Here is a 16,851-nt window from a genome sequence, read left to right as displayed (position 1 = left end):
AAATATATCCACATCAATTTTCCTCCCTCATGATGCCATCTATTTTGTGAAGTGCACCAGTCCCTCCTGCAGCAAGCACCCCCACAACATGATGCTGCCACCCCTGTGCTTCACGGTTAGGATGGTATTCTTTGGCTTGCAAGCCTCCCCCTTTTTCCTCCAAACATAACGATGGTCATTATGGCCAAACAGTTCTATTTTTGTTTCATCAGACCAGAGGACATTTCTAAAAAAAAGTACGATATTTGTCCCCATGTGCAGTTGCAAACAGTAGTCTGGCTTTTTTATGGCGGTTTTGGAGCAGTGGCTTCTTCCTTGCTGAGCGGCCTTTCAGGTTAAATCGATATAGAACTTGTTTTACTGTGGATATAGATACTTTTGTACCCGTTTCCTCCAGCATCTTCACAAGGTCCTTTGCTGTTGTTCTGGGATTGATTTGCACTTTTCACACCAAAGTACATTCATCTCTAAGAGACACCGCGTCTCCTTCCTGAGCAGTATGACGGCTGCGTGGTCCCATGGTGTTTATACTTGTGTACTATTGTTTGTACAGATGAACGTGGTACCTTCAGGCATTTGTAAATTGCTCCCAAGGATGAACCAAACTTGTGGAGGTCTACAATCTTTTCTGAGGTCTTGGCTGATTTCTTTTGATTTTCCCATGATGTCAAGCGAAGAGGCACTGATGTTTGAAGGTAGGCCTTGAAATACATCCACAGGTACACCTCCAATTGACTCAAATTATGTCAATTAGCCTATCGGAAGCTTCTAAAGCCATGACATCATTTTCTGGAATTTTCCACACGGTTTAAGGGCACAGTCAACTTAGTGTATGTAAACATCTGACCCACTAGATTTGTGATACAGTGAATTATAAGTGAAATAATCTGTCTGTAAACAATTGTTGGAAAAATTGCTTGTGTTATGCACAAAGTAGATATCCTAACTGACTTGCCAAAACTATAGTTTGTTAACAAGAAATGTGTGGAGTGGTTGAAAAACGAGTTTGAATGACACCAACCTAAGTGTATGTAAACCTCCGACTTCAAAGGTACATACACGTGTGTGTGTATTTACTTGTGTGTGTGTGTTTCTAGGAGCAGGAAGTGTTCATCTACAGTCTAAAGGAGATGTGTCCACTGAGCCAGCCCCAGAAACAGATCTCCTGTCCTGCTATAGTCACCTGTCTGTTCCCCGTGCCTGCCAGAGACCAGGTAACTCTCCTGTTGTCACCTGTCTTTTCCCCGTGCCCGCCAGAGACCAGGTAACTCTCCTGTTGTCACCTGTCTTTTCCCCGTGCCCGCTAGAGACCAGGTAACTCTCCTGTTGTCGCCTGTCTTTTCCCCGTGCCCGCCAGAGACCAGGTAACTCTCCTGTTGTCACCTGTCTTTTCCCCGTGCCCGCTAGAGACCAGGTAACTCTCCTGTTGTCACCTGTCTTTTCCCCGTGCCCGCTAGAGACCAGGTAACTCTCCTGTTGTCACCTGTCTTTTCCCCATGCCCGCTGCCAGGTAACTCTCCTGTTGTCACCTGTCTTTTCCCCGTGCCCGCTAGAGACCAGGTAACCACCTGGCCCGCTAGAGACCAGGTAACTCTCCTGTTGTCACCTGTCTTTTCCCCGTTCCAGGTAACTCTCCTGTTGTCACCTGTCTGTTCCCCGTGCCCGCTAGAGACCAGGTAACTCTCCTGTTGTCACCTAGAGACCAGGTAACTCTCCTGTTGTCACCTGTCTGTTCCCCGTGCCCGCCAGAGACCAGGTAACTGTCCTGTCCTACTGTTGTCAACTGTCTGTTCCCCGTGCCCGCCAGAGACCATGTAACATACTGTTCACTACTGCCCTGTATGGTTGGCATGATACCAGTATCACAATAATACCATACTTGATTTTCCATGGTGAACACATGAAGCAGACTACTATTTTCTCCTTTAGGAACCTTTCATACAATATTGTGTATAGCTTAGAAAATAAACACATTTGACTCTGGGTGATAACATAATGCTCTTTGTTTCCAAAATTAGGATTGTTTTCCTTTAGAATTGAAATCCGCATCATGTTTTGTTTCCTTGCTACCAGACTTATCGCGATACTGCTACCGTGACAACCCTATCTCAAACCATCTCCTAGACCAGTAGTTCCCGAACCGGTCCACCAGTAACCCCAACAATACACATTGTTGTTGTAGCCCCAGACAACCATACATGATTACACAGATCTGTGTGAGAAAGAATTATGGGAACCCAACCCATTGTTGTTCCGTCATCTACTAAACCCCAATGTAACTCTGATACACTGGATAATCTGTGTTCTCTTATCTCTGTACTGTACAGTGTTTATACAGTAACAGAACAGCAGTTGATAATAATACGGTACCATCTAACTGCCTTCCAAACCAGCCTGACTGTTTTCACCGTTTGTAGGGGTTTATTTGCGTTCTGACCATCATTAACTAACACAGCTACTGTGGTAAAAGAGGTTTTACGGTCCTCTTAACAGTAGAAATGCCAGCCCTCGAGCGGTCCCACTCTGAGCCAATGGCGCGTCTTTTTGATGTCAACATTCAAACAGTATAAATCTATTTAATATATGCATCCCGGAAAATGTTCCTTTGGTTGTGTTTATGGTTAGGGTTAGAATACAAATGTGTATATTTTTTAAAGAACATAATAGCATTTTCATTAGTATATGTTACTGTAGCCTATTTATAAAAACAAAAAAAACTACTAACCACACCCATTATAATTTGATTTTGGCAGGTCTAAAGAAACATTGAAATAAGAAAATGTACTTCAAAAGAACAGAACATATGATGTGTTTTATTATGTTACTAGTCTGTGCTTAGTGGCCTGGGTTGTATGCTGCCACGTGTTCATGTGTGGAGTGCATGGACGCGGTTACTCTTGGTAAAAGTGATTTATTTTTAATGTTGAATTTTTACCCCCTTTTCTCCCCAATTTCGTGGTATCCAATTGTTAGTAGTTACTATCTTGTCTCATCGCTACAACTCCCGTATGGGCTCGGGAGAGACGAAGGTCGAAAAGCCATGCGTCCCCGAAACACAACCAAGCCGCACTGCTTCTTAGCCGCACCAATGTGTCGGAGGAAACACCGTGCACCTGGTTAGCGTGCACTGCGCCCGGCCCGCCACAGGAGTAGGTATGGAATGATTGTTAATTTCCAATACAATCTCTTAGTCGTGGTCATTTATGGTGCACAGATCATGTAATAATGTTCTGCCTCCCCGACCATCCGACTGACTAAAATGGGCCCGTGGCTGAATCTAGTTGCCTACGTCTGCTGTAGGGGGATTTTAAAAAGACACTTTTTGTTGCTCCGTTTCCCTGCCTCTGTATCAAGTCCAAGCTGCACTAGTCCATCTCTTCATATACAATTTGACGATTGTTAATATTGTCACCCATCAGACTATTGTCAACTTAATCTTGTGTTTAGGCTAACTCTATTATTATGTGTCAAATGTATTTCAATGTAGTTTAGCTGTAGTTTAGATGGGCCATCAGCTGTGCTGTGTTAAATATACTTATTTAGGAAAAGTCAATGGCCAGGTCATTTCAAAGTGTTAATGAGTTTTGTGTCAACATGACGCTTTCAGTGCTTCTAGTGATCACTGCCTTTTTACAGGAGCACTGCCTGTTTGCCCCCCCCACCTCCCCTTCACCCCCCTCTCCCTAGACCCTCAGCCCTTTGAAGTGTCCTGTGGCTGGGGTAGTCCAGGTGTTGAGGCTGACCTAGTGGAGCCTGCTGTCTGTCTGGGGATAAGGAGCTAAAGGCGCTCTCACATTATACCTGCAAGGCACTTTGATTTGCTTGCCTCGAAGAAGGGGCGCAGAAGTGTTGGATAGTTCCATTTGTTTGAACTTTGACAGAAGCAACAGCCCCAAAGTACCGTAGCTCTATGTAACATATTTCTGACACGTCGGCTGTTCAGGGTGTTACACTGCAGACGTGGAGCCCCCTTTGATCTTTCCCTCCTTCCCAGAAACCCATCCTCCACTGAAGTCAGCTGTACAGGTAGAACAGTCCTGCTGTAGGACAACAGTAGAACAACCGCTGGTAGTTGCTAGGGGGACTGCGAGGTCGTGGGAGGAACAACTCTGGGGAAAACATTCTACAGTGACACTTAGCCTCTGACCTGGTTGTATGACATGTAAATATGTGTTGGGAATGACGAACGCTATCAAACGCATATTTACACTTAAATTAGAAGACCGTACAGTAGATTGATTTACTGGTTGTAATATTTACTGCAGCAGTGCAGTCTTTTTACTGCCCCGCTCTCTATTTTAACTTAGTAAACAAGAATGTTTTCACCTCCGTTCATGCTTTTCATCTAGTCTTCAGTCTTTATCAAGGTTGGGATGTGTTGTTGATATCTTTACTATCTCTGTCTCTCTCTCCCTCTCCACGTCCCTTCAACCACTCTCCATTCTGTTTACACCCCCCCAACCTGACATTCTGGTCTCCTCCCACCCAAGCAGACCCAGGCGTGTGTCTTCATGGGGATGTCAGACGGTCTGGTGGCAGTGTACTCCCTAATGGATGACATGCCTGTGGAAGGAGAGACCTACCTGTGTTCTCACACCCTCAATATGACCATGTTTGGGATGGAGGACTCTGACCCCAGACAGAGACCATACCCAGTCAGGAGCATGGTCCTGGTCCACAGTGGATCCCAGGTTGGAATAGATATATCAATATGCCGATATATCGAAATGTATCTATTTATCTATCTAATATCTAGATATTCTGATATATTTAAATATACCTGTATTCCACAATGTCCAATGATGAAATAGTAAATAATTGTATACAGTAGTGAAATACCGGTAACCTCATTACAATGTTACTGGGTTAAACTCTGGTAATATGAATGGTTATCATAAAGTGTAAATCTTATCTCCACCTCGCTCTTCCTCCCAGCTGTGGTACTCCCATGGTCCAGGCCTGCTGGTGATCGACTGCCGGACCCTCCAGGCGGTGCATCGTCTGGACCCCTACGACCCACCATCCTCCATACAGGCCCTGGCCTCCAGCCCCTGTCTGTGGGGGGATGAGGCGGTGTGGACCCTGGACGACCACACCAACACCCTGCAGCTGTACCACGCTGCCACCTACCAGCTCTGTGCCACATACAGGTGTGTGAGACGTGGGTGGGGTGAGGTAGTGTTAGACTAATGGGTAGAACACAGCTATAAGATACGCTGGTGGTAGGTAGGACACATCTATAAGATATGCTGGTGGTAGGTAGGACACAGCTATAAGATACACTGGTGGTAGGTAGGACACAGCTATAAGATACGCTGGTGGTAGGTAGGACACATCTATAAGATACGCTGGTGGTAGGTAGGACACATCTATAAGATACGCTGGTGGTAGGTAGGACACAGCTATAAGATACGCTGGTGGTAGGTAGGACACATCTATAAGATACGCTGGTGGTAGGTAGGACACAGCTATAAGATACGCTGGTGGTAGGTAGGACACAGCTATAAGATACGCTGGTGGTAGGTAGGACACTGCTATAAGATACGCTGGTGGTAGGTAGGACACAGCTATAAGATACGCTGGTGGTAGGTGGGACACATCTATAAGATACGCTGGTGGTAGTAGGACACATCTATAAGATACGCTGGTGGTAGGTAGGACACAGCTATAAGATACGCTGGTGGTAGGTAGGACACATCTATAAGATACGCTGGTGGTAGGTAGGACACAGCTATAAGATACGCTGGTGGTAGGTAGGACACATCTATAAGATACGCTGGTGGTAGGTAGGACACAGCTATAAGATACGCTGGTGGTAGGTAGGACACAGCTATAAGATACGCTGGTGGTAGGTAGGACACAGCTATAAGATACGCTGGTGGTAGGTAGGACACAGCTATAAGATACGCTGGTGGTAGGTAGGACACTGCTATAAGATACGCTGGTGGTAGGTAGGACACAGCTATAAGATACGCTGGTGGTAGGTAGGACACAGCTATAAGATACGCTGGTGGTAGGTAGGACACATCTATAAGATACGCTGGTGGTAGGTAGGACACAGCTATAAGATACGCTGGTGGTAGGTAGGACACAGCTATAAGATACACTGGTGGTAGGTAGGACACATCTATAGGATACAGCTATAAGATACACTGGTGGTAGGTAGGACACAGCTATAAGATACGCTGGTGGTAGGTAGGACACGCTGGTGGTAGGTAGGACACAGCTATAAGATACGCTGGTGGTAGGTAGGACACATCTATAAGATACGCTGGTGGTAGGTAGGACACAGCTATAAGATACGCTGGTGGTAGGTAGGACACAGCTATAAGATACACTGGTGGTAGGTAGGACACATCTATAAGATACGCTGGTGGTAGGTAGGACACATCTATAAGATACGCTGGTGGTAGGTAGGACACAGCTATAAGATACGCTGGTGGTAGGTAGGACACATCTATAAGATACGCTGGTGGTAGGTAGGACACATCTATAGGATACACTGGTGGTAGGTAGGACAGCTATAAGATACGCTGGTGGTATTAGGACACAGCTATAAGATACGCTGGTGGTATTAGGACACAGCTATAAGATACGCTGGTGGTATTAGGACACAGCTATAAGATACGCTGGTGGTAGGACACAGCTATAAGATACGCTGGTGGTATTAGGACACAGCTATAAGATACGCTGGTGGTATTAGGACACAGCTATAAGATACGCTGGTGGTAGGTAGGACACAGCTATAAGATACGCTGGTGGTATTAGGACACAGCTATAAGATACGCTGGTGGTATAGGACACAGCTATAGGATACGCTGGTGGTATTAGGACACAGCTATAGGATACGCTGGTGGTAGGTAGGACACAGCTATAGGATACACTGGTGGTAGGTAGGACACAGCTATAAGATACGCTGGTGGTATTAGGACACAGCTATAGGATACACTGGTGGTAGGTAGGACACAGCTATAAGATACGCTGGTGGTATAGGGACACAGCTATAGGATACACTGGTGGTAGGTAGGACACAGCTATAAGATACGCTGGTGGTATATAGGACACAGCTATAGGATACACTGGTGGTAGGTAGGACAGCTATAAGATACGCTGGTGGTATTAGGACACAGCTATAAGATACGCTGGTGGTATTAGGACACAGCTATAAGATACGCTGGTGGTATTAGGACACAGCTATAAGATACGCTGGTGGTATTAGGACACAGCTATAAGATACGCTGGTGGTATTAGGACACAGCTATAAGATACGCTGGTGGTATTAGGACACAGCTATAAGATACGCTGGTGGTATTAGGACACAGCTATAAGATACGCTGGTGGTATTAGGACACAGCTATAAGATACGCTGGTGGTAGGTAGGACATAGCTATAAGATACGCTGGTGGTATTAGGACACAGCTATAAGATACGCTGGTGGTGTTAGGACACAGCTATAGGATACGCTGGTGGTATTAGGACACAGCTATAAGATACACTGGTGGTAGGTAGGACACAGCTATAGGATACGCTGGTGGTATTAGGACACAGCTATAGGATACGCTGGTGGTATTAGGACACAGCTATAGGATACGCTGGTGGTATTAGGACACAGCTATAAGATACGCTGGTGGTATTAGGATACAGCTATAAGATACGCTGGTGGTATTAGGACACAGCTATAAGATACGCTGGTGGTGTTAGGACATAGCTATAAGATACGCTGGTGGTATTAGGACACAGCTATAGGATACGCTGGTGGTATTAGGACACAGCTATAGGATACGCTGGTGGTGTTAGGACACAGCTATAAGATACGCTGGTGGTGTTAGGACACAGCTATAAGATACGCTGGTGGTATTAGGACACAGCTATAAGATACGCTGGTGGTGTTATGACACAGCTATAAGATACGCTGGTGGTGTTAGGACACAGCTATAAGATACGCTGGTGGTATTAGGACACAGCTATAAGATACGCTGGTGGTATTAGGACACAGCTATAAGATACGCTGGTGGTATTATGACACAGCTATAAGATACGCTGGTGGTATTAGGACACAGCTATAGGATAAGCGGTACAAATACACAGCCAAGACACAATTTATAATAGGGATCCATAATAAATACAAATACACAGCCAAGACACAATTTCACTATGCAACAGACCATGTGACCAATACATACACATAATAGAAATGTCATTTCGTCATTCCAGCTGTGGAGATGCCAACCCTCTCCGGGACGTGTTCACTGTACAGCGACCTGCAGGGGTTACCATGGCTACTAGTCCTGACCTTGACTCAAAGAGGAAGAGTCTAGATGAGGAGGAGGAGGAATGTCCTAACGACAAAGTGACGCTGATCTACTGCGAGGAGGCGGGAACTCAGATCATCCAGCACCAGGATTCGCTGACGGACTACTGCTCCATCTCCTCTGACTCCACCCCTTCACTGGGATTTGACCGATCCGGCCCCTTGTCAGAGCCGCTGGGATTGGACAGATCCAGTTCCTGCGCGCTCAGCTCATTGGCTAGTTCCAGCAGTATGCCTTTTTCCACTGAGGAGGAAGAGAGGCCTCAGGACCAACCAGACAACCCTGACCCTGTGGTGAACTCTGACCCCACCACAACCTTTACCACCACTCCCCCCACCTGCAGGCCCTCACTGTGCTGGCTGTCAATGGAACCCTTTGGATCCCCAGGTACCCACAATGCTACACACACAAACCCAGCATGTCACACTGTCTTACAACAGACTTTTTTGCAGTCAAGAAAAGATTGCTATACCGTATTTAGTTGGTTCCTGAGACGTTAACACTCCTCCAGGCGTTGTGAGATCTGATACTGCAACATTTCCATCTGGTCTGTCTGGTCCTACTCCAATCTGTTTTGGATGTAAGCACTAGTTGTTATTTAGGGGAAGTTGTGTTTCCATAGCTCGGACTGACACTAAAGACGTGAAGAGCAGAATCAACAACCACTGAAATATCTGAACGGTTCCTTTTGTGAAGGAAAAGGCTTTTTAGAAAAGGCCCAAATGGCCCAGTCTGGATCCAGGTGAGGGTCTTTTTCTGGCCCAGAGTAGACTTGTTTTGGGCCAGGCTTCAGAGGGTGAAACACTAAGGTCTATCTATGTCTTTAGGCCAAACACTGGGGTAAAGTCTTATGGTGGAAATATGCCAACAGATGAGACTTAGGTCTGTCCTCAAATCACAATTTAGAGTTTTGAATAAGGTTTGTCATTTACAAAATACTATTCAACTAACCAAGTATGTCAAACATAAAAATAAAAAATGTGCAAAGTGACCATGATTGCTACCGTTAGTTGTTGTGCTAGTCAGCTATAGCTTGTTCTCTATCTAACTTTCTAGTTAATGGTGAGCCAATATATTTTATCATGGCTTTGTCTTGTCCCTCTGCAGCAGACACGTTTTGGGCTTCTTTGTCATTATTGAGCCAATACTCGAATCAGCAAGAAGTGATTTGAATCAGAGTATAATTAGAATCTATGAGTATAATCTACGTGGTCGGCCCCACTGAAACACTACCTATTTGACTCTGCCAAGAACAGATCTTTAGTCACTACTCTGTTGTGTTCCAGGAGTGGTGGTGACGTGATGGTGATCGAGATCCAGCGGCAGACAGGACAGCTCAGGGGGCGTGTCATCGCTGTGCTCTGCCCCCCCGGAACTTCCTCTTACGGGTAAGATCATATCCTGTCAGGAAGGCTGTTTCTCAATAGTCTAAAGGGACAGTTTGAGATGCATCCATTCTTTTTGATAGCCAGTGAGGTGTGTAGACTGTCTGTCCAATCAGCTTCTACCATGCTGATGGAACAGCCAGTTACAAATCCACTCCTAGCCCCACCCCCTAGACAATGCTTTTAAATCTGAGAAGTCTGGATAGGTTTTGTGAATATGGTAATAGCCCTCCCTTGCCCTCTGATAGGCTAGATCAGGGCTGCTGCCTTGGAGCGCTACCGTCCTGCAGGGTTTCAGTCCAACCGTTATTTAGCACACCGTAGTTTATATGCTGCTTACCAAGACTTTAACTAGCTGAATCAGGTATGTCAGGTTAGGGCTGGACTGAGACCTACAGGATGGTATATCTCCAGGAAGAGGGTTGAGCAGCACTGGATATTTCCTTTGGAATCCATAGGATGTACCCATAGGATGTACCCAATCCATAGGATGTACCCAATCCATAGGATGTACCCATAGGATGTACCCTATCCATAGGATGTACCCAATCCATAGGATGTACCCATAGGATGTACCCAATCCATAGGATGGACCCAATCCATAGGATGTACCCAATCCATAGGATGTATCCATAGGATGGACCCAATCCATAGGATGTGTCCATAGGATGTACCCAATCCATAGGATGTGTCCATAGGATGTACCCAATCCATAGGATGTGTCCATAGGATGTACCCAATCCATAGGATGTGTCCATAGGAAGTATCCATAGGATGGACCCAATCCATAGGATGTACCCATAGGATGTACCCAATCCATAGGATGTACCCAATCCATAGGATGTATCCATAGGATGGACCCAATCCATAGGATGTGTCCATAGGATGTACCCAATCCATAGGATGTGTCCATAGGATGTACCCAATCCATAGGATGTACCCAATCCATAGGATGTACCCAATCCATAGAATGTATCCATAGGATGTACCCAATCCATAGGATGTACCCAATCCATAGGATGTATCCAATCCATAGGATGTATCCATAGGATGGACCCAATCCATAGGATGGACCCAATCCATAGGATGGACCCAATCCATAGGATGTATCCATAGGATGGACCCAATCCATAGGATGTACCCAATCCATAGGATGTATCCATAGGATGGACCCAATCCATAGGATGTATCCATAGGATGGACCCAATCCATAGGATGTACCCAATCCATACGATGTATCCATAGGATGGACCCAATCCATAGGATGTACCCAATTGTAGAGGCTACCGTATGGGTTGATGCTCTAAAGCAGGTATCCCATTCCTAGCCTTCGAGGGCCACAGTGTCTGTTGACGACAGCTTCTCCTTCAGTAGAAGCCTTTACATCCTGCCGAGCAGAGCCGTACTGGGCTGGCCTGGTTACGTATCCACCATAGTAGCTGTAACCCTGCTGGAAAAGACTGTCTGAGCCAGCACAGTTACGTTGGGGTCGGCACGATAGTGTAAGATATTATACACCTTTACACCTTTGGCCTTACCCCCATGTATTTACCATAAACGCCTCATTTGGTGATTTTGCGGTATTGTACAATGCTTTCTGTTGCTCTTTTTTTGTGTCGTCATTAGCACAGTATACATGATCCCAATTCTAGCTCCAAAGACAGCGTCAATTTGAAAAAAATGAAAAAGCAGATTGTGCTGATTTATAGGCACATTGAACCATGTCGCGCGCCGTAGTTTAAAGCCTGGATAGTGGTCAAACGATGATGTCATATCTGTTCTTCCATCTTTTTTGCACCTTGGCCATTGTCTGGGAAGCAGAACAGAGACCCTCCATGCTCCAGGAAGTGCAGTGGAAGACACCTGCTGTAAATTATAGTCACTTTCAAATAGATTGCACCACACAAAGAATCCCCAATGCAATTATAACATCCAACGAAACAGTGTGGGAAAGTGCTCCATTGATTAACCCATTACAGTCTAAGCCGGGGGAAAGAGGGGGTGGCGGTTCTACAAAGCTATATGGAATTGTTTTAAGAAGGTCATACCAAGGATCATTTAGTTATTTGATTTAGAATTTTAATACAGGGGCGGAACCAAATGTCAGGGCAATGTCTTTCTACCGTAACACCGGCACATTGCCCCGTCGAAGCCACGGGATGCAATCCCAAATGGCACCCTTTGCTCTATAGAGTGCACTACTTTTAACCAGAACACCTATGGGCCCTATGTAGGGCATGGGGTTCCATTTGGGATCCAGCCATGGTGTTAACAGTGAAAAACAGGCCTCATTCCAGACCTGTGGAGTGTTGGACCTCTTTATCTGCTGTAGCAAAGTAGGCCAGCAGAACTATCTGGCTACATCCCAAATGGGACACTAGTCCATATGTAGTAGCACCCTGTTCCCTATTGTGTGCCCTGGTCAAAAGTATTGCACTACATAGGGAATAAGGTGCAATTTGGGACGTACACACTTTCTGGCACAGCAAGAAAAGGAGCTGGAGATTAATTTGCTGATTCAGCTTCAATAAAGACCCAGCAGAGATCCCTCATCATGTGCTTAACGGGGTTTTTCTCCACTCTGTAATTATTCCTATAAACGTCCCAGCAGCTGTTTTAGCTACAGCAGAAGAGGACTTCTGTCTGAAGTGCATGCGTGTACGTGTGTCAGTGTGTGTGTGTGTGAGGTTTTAGCAGCAGGCAATGAAAGGGCCACCCAAAGCCGAGGTCCTTAATAAGCAGTGGTTGTCAGGGGGTTAGTGCTATCCGGCATCCTTAGGACATCCCTAATCTTAACCTTAACCCATACCCTAACTTTAACATTAACCCTTACCTTAGCCATTTCAACTTCAATAGGGTGACGTTAGATCCCATTTAGAGTAGTAGCACCAGGGACAGGTTGAGGTCTGGCCATAGGGTTGCAGGAAGACAGGAAAGGCTGTGAGAAACACGCTGGAGATTCTGGGCTTGTTTCACATCCACTGTAGACTGACTGACTGACTGATCTACAAATCATAATGACTCGTTATTTAGGATACAAGGTGATTTGTAGATCAGTCAGTCACAATTACCCACAATGCACCACATATGTAATGCTATCGAACACGGTCTCTGTATCAATTTCATCCCATTTGAAACAAACTACAACTTATAAAGGCTTTACAGGGCATTACGAAAGTCTTCATCATTCTCTATGGCGATACCGCTAACACATGACTGGTGTGTGTGTGTGTGTGTGTGTGTGTGTGGCAGGGGGGAAAATATATTTTAAAAAATACCTTTACCCGTAGTGGTCTTATGCTCACCTATGTTTGTAACCATCAGTGTTGTAGATGGCATGTAACCATCAGTGTTGTAGATGGCATGTAACCATCAGTGTTGTAGATGGCATGTAACCATCAGTGTTGTAGATGGCATGTAACCATCAGTGTTGTAGATGGCATGTAACCATCAGTGTTGTAGATGGCATGTAACCATCAGTGTTGTAGATTGCATGTAACCATCAGTGTTGTAGATTGCATGTAACCATCAGTGTTGTAGATTGCATGTAACCATCAGTGTTGTAGATTGCATGTAACCATCAGTGTTGTAGATTGCATGTAACCATCAGTGTTGTAGATTGCATGTAACCATCAGTGTTGTAGATTGCATGTAACCATCAGTGTTGTAGATTGCATGTAACCATCAGTGTTGTAGATGGCATGTAACCATCAGTGTTGTAGATGGCATGTAACCATCAGTGTTGTAGATGGCATGTAACCATCAGTGTTGTGATAGATGGCATGATAACAGTGTTGTAGATGGCAACAGTGTTGTGTAACCATCAGTGTTGTAGATTGCAGTGTGTACCAGAGAGGATGATGGTAGTCTTGGTAAGCTACAACACATGAAACAACAGTGTTGTGTAACCAACACATGAAACAGTGTTGTGTAACCATCAGATTACAGTGTGTACCAGAGAGGATGATGGTAGTCTTGGTACCATCAGTGTTGTAACCATCAGTGTTGTAGATTGCAGTGTGTACCAGAGAGGATGATGGTAGTCTTGGTAAGCTACAACACATGAAACAACAGTGTTGTGTAACCATCAGTGTTGTAGATTACAGTGTGTACCAGAGAGGATGATGGTAGTCTTGGTAAGCTACAACACATGAAACAACAGTGTTATGTAACCATCAGTGTTGTAGATTACAGTGTGTACCAGAGAGGATGATGGTAGTCTTGGTAAGCTACAACACATGAAACAACAGTGTTGTGTAACCATCAGTGTTGTAGATTACAGTGTGTACCAGAGAGGATGATGGTAGTCTTGGTAAGCTACAACACATGAAACAACAGTGTTGTGTAACCATCAGTGTTGTAGATTACAGTGTGTACCAGAGAGGATGATGGTAGTCTTGGTAAGCTACAACACATGAAACAACAGTGTTGTGTAACCATCAGTGTTGTAGATTACAGTGTGTACCAGAGAGGATGATGGTAGTCTTGGTAAGCTACAACACATGAAACAACAGTGTTATGTAACCATCAGTGTTGTAGATTACAGTGTGTACCAGAGAGGATGATGGTAGTCTTGGTAAGCTACAACACATGAAACAACAGTAGCAGGAAGATAATATGGGGGTGTGTATATGATGCATGGTTAAGCACGCAACATGGCAACAAGCTATGTGGAAGCCTTCCCTCTTCCCAGAGTGTTTGTGTCATGTCCTACATAAATCAGGAGTGCCATGTTTTACCTGCTTGTGTCATTTCTGGAAAGTATGTATTAACCTGTCGATGGCACTTTAAACACTGATCTAAGATTCTGAGTTAAAGTCAGGTTTTAGGGAAGGTAAGTTCATTCTAGATGTGTGCCTTAGGGCACCTCCTACCTGGAGGTAGAAATCCTATGTAAACAGGGTGTTGTGTATACTCCTCAGTGTACTCCTCAGTGTACTCCTCAGTGTACTCCTCAGTGTACTCCTCAGTAGCCTTCCAGGGAACCTCTTCTCAGTAAAGCCTGGCTACTTCTAGGAAGAATCCACACATACACATTTCAACATTTAACTCTCTCTTTCCCTCCTCCCTATTTCACACTTCTCTCTTTCTATTACTCTTCCCTCCCTCTCTTCCTCCCTCTCCCTCACTCTTTACCCCCTCTCTCTCTCTCTTTACCCCCTCTCTCTCTCTCTCTCTCTCAGGACCCTGGAGGAGGCCGCACTGGTGGCAAAGGACACGGTTGTGTGTGGCTTTCGCAACGAAAATAGGGCCTGGTGCCTGTGTGTCTGGCGGGGCTGGGGCCCCCGTGAGCTAGAGGTCTTCTACCAGTCCTATGAGGAGCTGGGGAGGCTGGAGACCAGCATGAGGAAAAGAAGGTAGCCGTTGTACGGCACCGGCCGTGGTGTCCCAGGCAGAGGCTAGCAGTCACAGAATCATAGCTCTCTGTCTGTCTCTCTGTGTGAGAGAGAGAGAGAGAGAGAGAACACATTCACAGGCCCCCAGTGTTCAGAGCAGGGGGCCGGAGCTCTGACATCAGAGTGACAAGGAGGGGTGAGGGAGATGGTGAAGCAAAAGAGAGGACAAGAGAGATTGGGATATGTTGAGAGGAGACTCGGGGAAGGGGCGGGGGCTCATCCTGTTATAGCTTGGGCCCAAACCCCCATGGACTAGGTCAAAACCCCCTGTGTGCCCCCAACACACCCCACACTTCCCCCTCTGGAGCACCACTAAGATGGATTGACTACCAGTTAAACCTGAGCCTGAAGATAGAAGGGACTAGGGTTGCAATTTTCCGGTAACTACCAAAAATGCCAGGTTTTCCAGAAATCCAGTTGGAAGACTCCTGAAATCAGGATTAAGCAGGAAAACCAGAATCTACCAACCAGGATTTCTGGAAAACCTGGGGATTTTGGGAAGGTTACTGGAGTTCTGCAACCATAAAACAGATGGTAGGACAAAACGGGCCGTAAAGACACGTGTCCCAGATCTACTGAACACAGAGTGTACTCACTTCACAGGACAGTGGAACGTAACACTCAACTGAGTTGTGTGTGTGTGTGAGATATATGAGTAAACAACACCGTAAGCAGTTCTGTTTCCTCATGGGGCGGCAGGGTAGCCTAGTGGTTAGAGCTTTGGACTAGTAACCGAAAGGTTGCAAGTTCAAATCCCCGAGCTGACAAGGTATAAATCTGTCGTTCTGCCCCTGAACAGGCAGTTAACCCACTGTTCCTAGGCCGTCATTGAAAATAAGAATTTGTTCTTAACTGACTTGCCTAGTTAAATAAAGGTTAAAAAATAAATAAAATAAGCCATCTCCCAATAGACCAAGGACACAGCAGAAAGGACTCACCCCTGCCCTGCAGTATAGAGACTGGGACTGTCTCTAAACCAATGACACTCTCCTATACCAATCTCTCACACTAGCTCAGATAGACATTAGATGAAGGGTTTCTGCTGCTGGGCTAAACTCTGACTTGTGCATTTAACAAGTAACAAGACTGTAGACAGAAGTCAGGGTGTAAGCAATATGGGGAGAGAGGTAGGGGGTAGGTAAGTTCTCCTTCGGTTTGATGCCCTTCAGTTTTACTTCCAGTGTTGGCGCTTGAAGTTGCCAAGTACTACATTGTGTATTGAGGCTGCATCCCAAATGGCACCCTGTTCCCTACATAGTGCACTATGGGCCCTGGCCAAAAGTAGTGCACTGAGTAGGGTTCCATTTGGGACATCCAGTGTGTTGATACCAACATGGGAGGGTTTCCTAACTTCACTGCTGTGTCAGGAAGGTGGTGTTCATTTATGGTGTAATATGTTCAAATCCTCTTCAGTGTAAATATACTGTATTGTGTATATACTGTACGACCATGAATAAACTTCTTCTAATAGTAGAAGCCTGTGTTGAATGGAAGTTTATTAACCTCTTATCCAACCTGCCTGCTGTGTCTATCGAATGGGATCAACTAAATGTTGCTTGTAAGAGACTTGCCTGCATCCCCCAATCTCCTACATTTGACTATCCTCTCCTTCTCTCCCAAGACTCTCTTTTCCCCCTCTCTCTCTCCTTCTCTCCCCCTATCTCTCCTTCTCCCCCCCTCTTTTCCTCTCTCCCCCCTTCTCCCCCTTCTCTCCCCCCTTTTCCTTCTCTCCCCTCTCCTTCTCCCCATCTTTCTCCT

At 45.5% G+C, this 16,851-nt stretch overlaps 1 protein-coding gene and 1 long non-coding RNA gene across 2 annotated transcripts in view; both read left to right on the top strand.

Moving 5' to 3' along the window:
• Positions 1–16,569, top strand: part of lrrk1 (leucine-rich repeat kinase 1) — a 141,847-nt gene extending 125,278 nt beyond the window's left edge. Inside the window, exons 33-39 of the mRNA XM_042319031.1 lie at positions 1,098–1,214; positions 4,494–4,691; positions 4,936–5,150; positions 8,215–8,699; positions 9,009–9,054; positions 9,599–9,700; positions 14,881–16,569. Coding sequence (XP_042174965.1) covers positions 1,098–1,214; positions 4,494–4,691; positions 4,936–5,150; positions 8,215–8,699; positions 9,009–9,054; positions 9,599–9,700; positions 14,881–15,058 — 1,341 coding nt within the window. The 3' untranslated portion in view covers positions 15,059–16,569. The remainder of the gene's footprint in view (positions 1–1,097; positions 1,215–4,493; positions 4,692–4,935; positions 5,151–8,214; positions 8,700–9,008; positions 9,055–9,598; positions 9,701–14,880) is intronic.
• On the top strand, positions 1,221–4,484 carry LOC121846118. Its single transcript, XR_006083025.1, has 3 exons — positions 1,221–1,314; positions 1,627–1,676; positions 1,707–4,484. It is a non-coding gene; the product is annotated as an uncharacterized LOC121846118 (long non-coding RNA).
• Positions 16,570–16,851: the final 282 nt, after the last annotated feature.

The sequence above is a fragment of the Oncorhynchus tshawytscha genome, unplaced genomic scaffold (genome assembly GCF_018296145.1).
Source record: "Oncorhynchus tshawytscha isolate Ot180627B unplaced genomic scaffold, Otsh_v2.0 Un_contig_57_pilon_pilon, whole genome shotgun sequence".
In the NCBI taxonomy this organism is placed as follows: Eukaryota; Metazoa; Chordata; class Actinopteri; order Salmoniformes; family Salmonidae; genus Oncorhynchus; species Oncorhynchus tshawytscha.
This window is presented reverse-complemented; position numbering and strand designations above follow the sequence as displayed.